General features: G+C 43.2%; 1 protein-coding gene across 1 annotated transcript in view; it reads left to right on the forward strand.

The window, feature by feature from the left end:
• LOC126404585 (cytochrome P450 26B1) overlaps positions 1 to 11,830 on the forward strand; it is a 40,646-nt gene extending 28,816 nt beyond the window's left edge. The window contains exons 3-7 of the mRNA XM_050067934.1: positions 6,904 to 7,022; positions 7,588 to 7,744; positions 8,057 to 8,212; positions 10,008 to 10,292; positions 11,419 to 11,830. Coding sequence (XP_049923891.1) covers positions 6,904 to 7,022; positions 7,588 to 7,744; positions 8,057 to 8,212; positions 10,008 to 10,292; positions 11,419 to 11,811 — 1,110 coding nt within the window. The 3' untranslated portion in view covers positions 11,812 to 11,830. The remainder of the gene's footprint in view (positions 1 to 6,903; positions 7,023 to 7,587; positions 7,745 to 8,056; positions 8,213 to 10,007; positions 10,293 to 11,418) is intronic.
• The last annotated feature ends 28 nt before the right edge of the window (positions 11,831 to 11,858 follow it).

Below are 11,858 nucleotides of genomic sequence, written 5' to 3' on the forward strand. Positions count from 1 at the left end.
TGTAATGGTGTGGGGGAGATTTTCTTAGTACCAACTGAGCATGGTTTAAACACCACAGCCTACCTGAGTATTGTTGCTGACCGTGTCCATCCCTTTATGACCACAGTGTACCCATCTTCTGATGGCTACTTCCAGCAGGATAACGCACCATGTCACAAAGCTCACATCATCTCAAACATGACCATGAGTTCACTGTACTCCAATGGCCTCCACAGTCAGAAGATCTCAGTCCAATAGAGCACCTTTGGGATGTGGTGGAACGGGAGCAAATCTGCAGCAACTGTGTGATGTCATCATGTCAATATGGACCAAAGTCTCTGAGGAATGTTTCCAGCACCTTGTTGAATCTATGACACCAAGAATTAGAAACGGGGTTCAACCTGGTACTAGTAAGGTGTTCCTAATAAAGCGGCCGATGAGTTTATATTGAGTTTATAGCATGGGTCAAAGTTTCTCCTATCAAGTCTGTTTTTACACAGCAATGCCCGCAGATGAGGACCTGCTATGTATTGACCTTTAAGAACAGTGCCTGAGTAAAAGTACTTAGTTGCTTTCCGATACTGACATACTTCCAAAATGTCCTGCAAGCAAAGGGTTTCGTACATAAACATTAAAAAACATGAAATGTCAAGTAGATTAAATTGTAGCGATGAATCATATCCTCTTGTGTCTGTATGTAAATCCCCAATTAGTGACTGCGGGCTTATTTAGTGGCGTAATAAGGACATTATTTCCCTTTAAAACACAACGGAGTGAAACCTTAAAGTTCAGATAATGTTGTGGATGTTAAAGAAAATAAGTTTAAGTTGGTCTTGACTGCTGTTAACATGCTTTCAGATCAATCATAAGCTGAAATAATATGATTCAGCCTCGTATGTGACTCTTGCTGTAACACTAACTTCACCTGGCTGCTCTGACCTCTACATCTAAAGCCAACAAAGCAAATCCTCTTCTGATTCCAAGTGATGATAGAAGCAGGGAGAGACGTGTGGACTGCTTGTTTGACTAAGAGAAAGGAATAAGAAGTATTTTAAAAAAGGATGGATGAAGGGGCAGGGAGAGACGGGAAGAGGTGGGAGTACAGAGAGAGAGAGAGAAGGAGGGAAAGGAGGGCAGAGAGAAGAATAAAGGAGTCTTTACATGTCTGTGGAACCAGCAGCTCGCAGCACTTTCACATAATTTAAGACATATGGACGTTATTAGGACGACCGTGTCTGTGTGTGTGTGTGCGACAGTGTGTGTGTGTGTGTGTGTGTCTTTAAGCCTGTGTCTTTGCGCTGCAGGCTACAGAAGACAGTCACGTTTTTGTGGTGCAGCAAAATGACTGAACAATCCCCCCACCACCTCCTCCACCCCCGGCCTGTGTGGAACTTGGAACGTCCCAGAGTGACGCTGCATAAAAAACTGTGCTTGATTGGCAGCCAGGCCGTGTAGGGAGATACCATATGCATGTGTGTTTGTCTGACCTGTAGTTACCTTTCAGAGTCTCCCGTCCGCCTGCACACACACACACATAAAGCGACTGACTGACTCGCTGGTCCTACAGTAGCTCAACCCTGCTGCTCTGACTTTATGAATGTCTGTGTGTGTGTGTGTGTGTGTGTGTGTGTGTGTGTGTGTGTAGGACTAAGCAAAGCACTCGCCCAAATTGACCAATTATGCATAATCCAGTGCAGACGGGTTAAATGGCTAAATTCACAGTGTTACACAACCTCCTCTGGCTTAACGAATATTTCCCTGATGATTCTGAAACATGTTTGTCTAGTTTTCAAGGCGAGCGATCTACAAATTAGCCAACAGCTGGCTCAGTCACAGATAAACACTTGAGTCATGGATGCAAACCACTGAAGTGAGCAGCTGATTGATTGGAAACTAATTCACTCTTCAAACGACTGATTAACCAAAGAATTAGCATCCAATTTACCGATGAAGGAGCCCATAAAATGAACCAACGGCCACGTAACCAACTAAATCTTTAACAGACGGTAAAACAGCTCCCTTAAACTGACCACATAACCACGAGAGTAATTTACTTAATAACTCTATGTATGACAAATGGACTAAGTAATCAGTGAAATTACTCAAATGACTCACCTGATGTAACCAACCAACGCATTTCCGCCAGATCTGGCGACGAAGGGTGTCTCAACGCTTTCTATTCTGTTCCTATGGAGAGCAGGAGAAGCAGTTGCGCAGTGCATGGTGGGAGTGTTGTGGTGAGTTTCAAGTAGGGGTTGTGGTGTTTATCCTGGTCGCAGGATTTATACTCCTGCGTCAAATCAACATCAGATCTGTGGTGTAGGCTCTACATAGGTGTGTACCACTACGTTGTAGCCCGCCCCGAAAAGTAACTAAACGCTGTGGTGTCGTAGACCTGTGAAACAATAAATTGTGAAGACAATAAAGCCCCCACAAAACGGTATTTTAAGTCTTGTGTGTGATTTATCCTGGCTTCACATGAGCAGCGGAAATCTCTGTTAGCTGCTAGGCTAATTTATACAATGTAAAATGCTGTACGCGTGTGCTAATAACGTTAGCATGTTGTATTTGTTTGGAAAACGTGTTTAGTATTAGACAACTGTTTTGTCAGTGAACCTTGTGAGTTAAAATGGAGCTGAATTTTGTAACGTTACCTTTGTTAAATGTTGCTGTTGTCCCTGGCTAATTTATACAATGTAAAATGCCATAGGCTTGTGCTAATAATGTTAGCATGTTGTATTTGTGGGGAAAATGTGTCCAGATAAAGACAAGTGTTTGTGAATGCTGCAAGTTATAGTGAAGAACTTGCAACGACCAACTATAAACTATATATCTGCCTTTAGACTAGTTTCAACTTAATGCAACTGCGTCTGTCCATCATGATGCGCCTGGCTCACAAAACCTGGACCAAGCTGTCAAACTAGGCGATGTAGTTCTAAAACAAAACAAGATTCAGCAGTGGCGCTGCGTATCTCTCGCCTCAAATGTTTTCAGAAACATATTCTGCTTGACTGTTTAGCTGGAATAACAGAAAGTTTAAAAGCAAGCCGCCACATTGCTTCCATGTGTGGAACAGTAAGCAGAGAACCAGTTAAGTGCAGTCCATGATTGGTCCAGGAGAGAACTGGAACCCACGTACTTTGTTAGTGAGTGCGCCCATCAAGCAGTTGAGTGGAGCAGTGCTTCCTCTGTAGGATAAGGATACTTTGACATGCGGACAGGAGGAGCCGGGGATCCAACCGCTGATCTTCAGATTTGTAGACGACCCACTCTACCTTCAGAGCCACAGCTATGGCATTCGTTCTCTGTATATATTTGTTCATGTTTTACAAGAGGTTTAGTCTGAGGCACGGATATGCACGGTGGATCGGAATTGGTATCGGAAAGGAAAAGATGATCGGAACATCTAGACTCCTTGCTAGATCTAGTGGAAATGCGTTGCAAGTAACCAACTTGGTGACGAACAAATAAGACAGAGAAGTACTTGTTTGGGTGTAACAATGGCAACCCTCCTGGAATAATCGATGTAGTTTTGAAAATACTGACAGACAGTTTACAGCTGCATCATTCCTCCAAGTTTTATCCACACCTAACTGACCCTGCTCAATCGACGAGCCAACAGTGGCAAATCAAACACACATCCACATCAACTTTTCCTACACGCTATCTAAAATTGACTGCCAAGCAAACAAAAGCACAGCCATGACAGCCTCTTCCCCAGACTGTTTTGAGGTCAGATAGTGTATGTAATCCCCTGTGGTTGGGGTTGGAGAGCAGGTCATGTAAGCTGATCTGTGACCAGTGGCTCCAGGGTGCGGCAGCAGAGGAAATGTAGCACTGCTAACGTCTTTGAGCGCCCTGTGATCTGCGCTAACCACTCCCTAACACACACAGCATATACATATATTTATATATATGTATATGTACCCATGCATACAACGTAATTCACACATGCACACAGCACCAGCTCAGTGGACTATTGTTCATTCATTCTGAGGGCGACGGACGGACGGAGGGAGGGTTTGGAGGAATGATGAGAGAGAGGGAAGAGGGCAATGGAGGAGAAGGAAAATGAGAGGAAAATGAGGTAGAGGACAAAATAAGAGTACAAGTGCCCAACTGATGGTTTGGTGGCTAAAACATCGACCTCAGGAACCACATGTACCCTCACTGGCCTGGGCTCAAATCCCACTAGAAGCTCCCGTCTTCCCTCTCAGCCACCGCTATGTGTAAGTGAAAAGAAGCAGGAACACTTTGTCTTTATAACCATGTTATTTCAGTGTATAAAACATATTACAAATACACAATAAAGTCATTTTCTTTACGCATTATGGGATTTAAAAGCTATACATCCTGTGCGAACACACTATGGTGCAGTCATGCTGGTTAATTCTGGACAGACGCCACTTTAAAAACGTCTTCTAGGAGATTTAGCGTGTAATGATGCAACATTCCATCAAAGTTATTCAAAAGTGAAGTCTTTATTATGTTGAGCAAAGTTTAGTTTATCGGCATGGTTATAAAAAGTACAAGAACCCACAACAGTAAAATAAGTTGAGACAAACCACGGACAAGACGCAACAGAGTTTGTGCAGGTTAGAAAATAAAGAGGGAGCTAAAAGGAAATAAAGAAATACAGCGATTACATGCAAATGTTCGACCAACATCTCAACTAGCGTCTCTAAAACGATTGCAAGGCTCTTAAAGTTAGACAAACATTTATCTCTAATATAAAGCGTTCTTCTCCAAATGTTACAGCTTCATTTCATTGGGCAGAAAATGCAAACCATGTGTACCCGACAACGTGCTGCATTTCCTCCTGCGATTACTGATCAAATAAAACCTAGTGTTGTAACTTGTATTGAACCTAATGTGAAGAATTAGTCATCCAGGCTGCGGTGTTTTAAAACATCACTAGAAAGTGCAACTGTTGCCCTTCGTCACTGAAAAGCTGACGTTTCGCCCGAGCAGCAGTGATATGAGCCATTCTCTTCTACATTTAGACCAAATTGTGACTGTTCAGAGAGCTCAAAAGGTTAAATGCGCAAGTGTTATTTATCCAAATAGAGCTAAGTGTTAGTGACTGATTCATATTAATATAAAAGCCCTATTCTAACCCAGTCCGCTCACTTTTCTCCTCTCCTCTCCAATGCTCTCCACTTCTAAATCATTTCCAAGACTGTTTTAAGGGCAGTTTTGGAGGTTAAATCAGATGGAATGTTATTTGTCCAAACAACACTGACGACTGGTGACTGATTCATACTAAGAAATACTACAAGCAGCCAGGAAAGACTTAACTCTTCCCCCCCTCCTCTCCTGCTCTTTCTGCCCGTCATTCTACTTCTGCTGACTACAGGGGAAAACCTCCACAATGTATAAGTCTCTGTGAAGAGGGAGGGAGATGAATAAGGAATGGGCATCACATGAAAATGAATAAGAAGGAACACACGATGGAAAGTCCTGTCTAGGTATAATTCAAGAGAGAGACGAAGGGGATTAATGGATAGAAATTGTTGAAGAGATATGACAGGAGAGAGACAGAGGGGAATGTTAGGAACACTGTACAAGGATGAACTATGCAAAATTTCAAGAGAGCCTGGGACATTGAGTTAAAGCCTCGTAAAGTTTTTACACTGTTGCAGTAGGTGAAATACCATCAACATTGTGTTGGTTTGTCTGTCACAGAAATGTGAAAGTATTACCTGATGATGGGAACTACATGATAACTGACATTTTAAGGCGATGTCGGCACATTTTCAGTCATGGTTGCAGAGACAATAACCAGGTATTTTTGAGGCAACATCAGCACATTTCTGGCAGTGATTGTGGTGACACCAACTGGGCATTTTTTAAGGTACAATGGCACATTTTCAGCGGTGGTTGTGGCAACAACAATGAGGATTTTTTTAAGGTGACCTTGGTGCTTTTCAAGCAGAGCTTGTGGTGACAACAACCACACATTTTTTAAAGTGCAGTGGCACAGCTCCAGGTATTTTTGAGGCAATGTCAGCACATATCTGTCGGTGGTTGTGGTGACACCAACTGGACATTTTTTAAGGTGACCTTGGTGCTTTACCAGCGGAGGTTGTGGCGACAAAAACCACATATGTTTTAAGGTGCATTGGCACGTTTTCAGTAGTGGTTGTGGCAACAAACGGGTATTTTTTAAGGTGACCTTGGTGCTTTTCCAGTAGAGCTTCTGGCGACAACAACAGCATATTTCTTAAGGTGCAGTGGCACATTTCCAACTGTGGTTGTAGCAACAACACAAGTGTCTCTTTTAAGCCAAAAAAATGATCTTTTCCATACTCCAACCAACTGTTTTTTTTGTGCCTACACATAACCACATGTGTCTTAAAGTCAGTAGTATTTATCCTAAAGGCAGCATGGATATATGTACCAAATACCACAGCAATCCACCAAATATTTATTAAAATATTTCAGTCTGGACCAATGGGGTGGAAAGACAGACATGCCCAACAGTGATATCCAATGAGCCACACCCCTAGCGTGGCTAAAAATAACATATATACATTTCAGTCATGCAAATATTTGATTGGATTAAATTTGTAGGGGTGGTTAAAGTATTATAAATGTAAATACTACAGCAGAATAAACAGTCAGGATTATCCACACTAAGAGGGTTCCTAAGGACATTCTGCTTTGGTGTGTCTTTGTACGTACTGGAATTACTATATACAGCCTTTTTGCTTAATCAGTGCTTTTGTCCTCTGCTTGGACTTGCAGTGGTTCAGACAAATTTCTGTATGCTTGCTGTCTGTGTGCCAAGTCATACGATTTATGAGCATCTAATGAAAATCCATGTTGATCTTTATCTGTCTGTACATTATGTGTCATGAACAGACACGTGCAGTCAAATTCTGCCCTGTAAATGACACTATATGTATCTTATTCTCTCTCCAGGTGTTTGCCAAAGTGTTCAGCCATGAGGCCTTGGAGTCCTACCTCCCGAAAATCCAGCAGGTCATCCAGGAGAGCCTCAGAGTATGGAGCTCCAACCCTGAGCCCATCAACGTCTACAGGTAGGGGTCAGATCCTAGTGTGGAAACACATTCACAAGAGATAGGAATGTCATGGTAATTGTGCCAAGAGGATTTTTGCTACAAGAAGAAACACAACCTAAAGAAAAAAAATACATGATGGAGTTGGATTATTGACAGCTTATCACTAAAGGCAGAAAGAAACAATTTTATTATGAGAATATCAGCTCATCGTAAAAATACATCAATCACTGCAGCAATAAAAAAAAATAAAGACAGCCCAGTTGTCTTTCAAAAGAAAGAAAAAAAGAAAGTCTTCAGGTGCAAGAGGCATCATGGGTAAAAACATTGTTATCTGAGGTGGAAATGATAATTATTTGTGTCGAAACATAATTTCTGTTGCAGGTTAGCGTAAGTTGGAGAGGCCACTATCATTTTCTATGGATCGCAATAAAGCGAGACATCATCAGCGTAACATCTAATCCGCAATGTCGCATAAGACAAAAAAGAAGTTGTGGATCAAGAACAGTCATTAAGAAGGGGTGTAAATGCAAGTGAGGTTTGTCACTGGATGTAATTGAGGTTCTAATTGGTTGTCTGTCCCCAGGGAGAGCCAGAGGTTGTCGTTTACCATGGCGGTGAGGGTGCTGCTGGGATTCAGGGTGTCAGAGGAGGAGATGAGGCATCTGTTCGCAACCTTCCAGGACTTTGTTGACAACCTGTTCAGCCTGCCTATAGACCTGCCGTTTAGCGGCTACAGGAAGGTATGTATGGGCACCCTTGACTCCTTCAAGGCTACAAACTTTATACTTGAGTTTTACCATAATTTTATCAAATGATGAGTTGTTTGCCTCTATTTTCTATTAATTTGTGCCCCAAAAACAAAACTATTCCCTTTATAATAAGCACTTAATTCACCCCTTTTTGAGTCATCAACATCACAAGAGGAGAATAAACTGATTTGAAAATATTTGGGTGCTTCGGCACATAAAACATGGGTATTTGTTTAAATCAATGGGCTCCTTTGAAAGACTTTTCGATTTATGGTGTTCACTTTCGTTTGCATGTGTTTGCAGGGTATCCGTGCAAGAGACACCCTGCAGAAAAGTATAGAGAAGGCCATCAGAGAGAAGCCGCTGTGCTCCCAGGGGAAGGATTACAGCGACGCGCTGGACGTCCTGATGGAGAGCGCCAAAGAGAACGGCACCGAGCTCACCATGCAGGAACTCAAGGTAACACACCTACGCACAAAAATCACCTGAGCGGGAAGAAAGGTACGCAAACATGTACTGGAGAGACGCCAGATGCACAAAAAAACATCACACGTGGGAACGTTTACACATACAGAACAGATACACACCAGCTCTGATGTGTGTGTGTTCAATCACACACAAAGTCACACATAAAGAACACACTCAGTGTTTACCTAGCAAAGTGCTGGCAAAGGAAACCTGTCTTGGCTGACTGAGCTTGTACACATCAACAATTATCATAATTTCTCCAACAAATCATCTTGGCATCATAAGCTATGACTTATGATACACATCTTTATGTAAATATGACTGCAGGGATGCTACGCTGGTGCCCATAGGCTGAAAGTAACAGTACAAGACACACACACACACACACACACACACACACACGGACAGGCACACCCTCTATTTACCTATTAAAGTAATTCTGAGGAATTCTGTGGAAACTCAACTCTCCCTGCCTCTCTCTCGCGCTCTGTGGTTTCTGGGTTAAGTCCAGGGCCAAAAATAAGTCAACACGCCCCTTGCTAGGGGTCTGAAAGAGGCCTCCTGTGCGCGCACACACTCACACACACATACAGTATATAAATACACACACAAAGTGAACTGGGGAGCCCCTGTCGCAGAGGCCCAGGCTGAAGCACTCTCCTGCAGTTTTCTGACGCACGCATATATAACACACACACACACACACACACACACACACACACACACACACACACACACGTAGGGTGAGGCAGAGATGTGTTTTGACACAGATGGCAGATGAGAGGTTTATAATAAGAGTCGTGCTGCCCAGCCTCTGTGTTACTTATTCCACTACCTTAATAATGGGCCCAGCACGGTGCGCTAAATGTTGTTATTGGATATGAACTTCAGATTTCCAAACACGCTACTTTCAGGAATCAAGAACTGCATACTTTTATTATGTATTGGCTTTTGACATTTTTTTTTTGGCCTTGTGTTACCAAAAAAAAAAATGGGCGAGCTTGAGGTGTGGGGTAGTGGATTCGTGCCCAAAGTAAGGTTGAGGTACCAGGCTAGTCACAGTTTGGCTCAATAATTACTGACAAAAAGATATCACATTTTGAGAAGAAATCAAAATGCCACTGACAACAACAAATCAGTTTCCTTCAGTCATAAATTGTGTATTTTGTATTGCTACCAACTCAAAAACAGTATTCATGGCTATGGTTGGACATTTGGCTAATGTTCACCCTCACCCTTCGGCACATAATGCTACCATCTGTATTTCCATTCTCCGGACCCTTTATTCAAGTGACAAGCAATTAGCCCATCAGAAGCTGAAGCACAAACCAGTTGGCGTTCCCACAAAGTAAAGACAGATCAACTCAAACGCCCTCAGTGCAGTTCTGAACTCAGTGTAACTTTGTCCTCACGCTAAAATTAAACTTTACTTTCCATATCAGTGACTGGCTTTTCCCAGCTCTGGCTGAGTAGTGAATAGTGGCAGTGAGAGGTATGTAGATTGCTTAGAAGCTGCCTGTAGAGTAAAGTTTGATATTTTCTTAACCCTTTGTGGAGAAGAGTCAAACTACAGTTTTATCTGTGGTTGCAAGATGATCAACAAAATGGCAAAGAAAAAAAAATCTGGCTTCTCATATCTTTTGCCTTTTGAAATATTGCCTGATTTTATCCCTTTAGGATCTAAAACATCTGAATATGAATCACTCATTAGCAACTTGCAACAAACCAAACAGTATTGGGAACCAGTACACTAATGACGCCATCTCGCCTCTCTGTCACCCCTCAGGAGTCGACCATCGAGCTGATCTTTGCTGCCTTCGCCACCACAGCCAGCGCCAGCACCTCACTCATCATGCAGCTCCTCCGCCACCCTCCCGTCCTGGAGCGCCTGAGGGAGGAGCTCAGAGCCAGGGGTCTCCTCCACAATGGCTGCCTCTGCCCCGAAGGAGAACTGAGGCTGGACACCATCGTGAGCCTCAAGTACCTGGATTGTGTCATCAAGGAGGTGCTGAGACTCTTCACACCTGTCTCAGGGGCCTACCGAACCGCCATGCAGACCTTCGAACTTGATGTGAGTAGCCAAGTAATAGATCCCGACTGAATACTGTAGCCACTTAACTATTTATATTTCTTTAAAATCTTTATTTATGGCTCTCATCATGCGGAAAAATGATGAAGACGTTTTGTATTTTCTGATCGACTGTTTGAATAATAACACTCAAAGGCAGGTTTCAACTTTGTCTTTTTTTCTATAGGCCAAATTATTGTGACGATTCTGTCACTTCTGGGTAGACAACTGGTGATTGATTTTAATGATGGAGCTATGTGAATTCGGCAAACATGTTTACTACTGTTTTCATTTTCAGCTGCAACTGTAGCATTTAAGTACTGAAAATAAAATGACACAAGCCGTTGGTCTGTCCCAGATCTCCTCCCTTTTCAGACGCTGAGTCTAAAGCTGTCTTTAAGCATGTCTGCTCTTTGCAAATTGAATCCGTCTCTGCTCTTTTTTACCCGGCACCCCCTTCCAAAACAAGACTTAACCATTTCCTCTTGATATGTAAGCTGTTCCTCGCTTCCATTTGCTCAGCACAGTTAGACTGTATTTACATGATGCAAGGGTTTTCTACCCAGTTCCTGGAGACAAACATTGTGATTTGGTTTATACAATGTCAGTTATATTCATTAGGATTAAGAACATAGTGCGATCAATCTACAAGAAACTACCTAAAAAAGGTAGTCACGGTCTCAACAAATTAAGACCACCTCATTTACGAACTGCCATCACAAGCCAGACATGCAAGAGCTAGAACATGATTTTTTGTGACTTCCGATTCAATTAAATCCAATTTCATTTCTAAAGCCCAATTTTACAAATCACAATTTGCCCCAGAGGGCTTCACAGCATACATCATCCCCTCTGTTCTTGGACCCTCACAATGGATAAGTAAAAAAATTCCCCTCAAAAAACCCTTTAACAAAGAAAAAAATGGTAGAAACACAACCGAGGAGGGATCCCTCTTCCAGGACGGACAGACATGCATTAGATGACGTGTGTCGTTTCTACATCTCAAATCTTACAAGCTCTTGTGCAACATCCTTTCTGGAATTGATTAAACCAACAAAATCTTCTTACAGCTGTGACTGCATCTACAAAACTGCCCACTGGCTTAATTTCTATGTGTTTCTGTTTCCAGGGTGTCCAGATTCCAAAGGGCTGGAGTGTGATGTACAGCATCCGAGACACCCACGACACCGCAGCTGTGTTCAAGGATGTGGACGCCTTCGACCCTGACCGCTTCAGCCAGGAGCGGGGAGAAGACAAAGAAGGACGCTTCCACTACCTTCCCTTCGGCGGCGGTGTCCGGTCCTGCCTGGGCAAGCAGCTCGCCACTCTCTTCCTTCGCATCCTGGCTATTGAGCTTGCCTGCACCAGCCGTTTCGAGCTGGCCACCCGGCAGTTCCCCCGCGTGGTCACGGTACCCGTGGTTCACCCTGTTGATGGGCTGAAGGTCAAGTTCTACGGCTTGGACTCCAACCAGAACGAGATCATGGCCAAGACAGAAGAGCTGCTGGGAGCGACTGTTTGAAGGCCAGAGGGTCGACGAGTAGGTGGGCGGGGGGGGGGGGGGGGGGG

The sequence above is a fragment of the Epinephelus moara genome, chromosome 17 (genome assembly GCF_006386435.1).
Source record: "Epinephelus moara isolate mb chromosome 17, YSFRI_EMoa_1.0, whole genome shotgun sequence".
Classification (NCBI taxonomy): Eukaryota; Metazoa; Chordata; class Actinopteri; order Perciformes; family Serranidae; genus Epinephelus; species Epinephelus moara.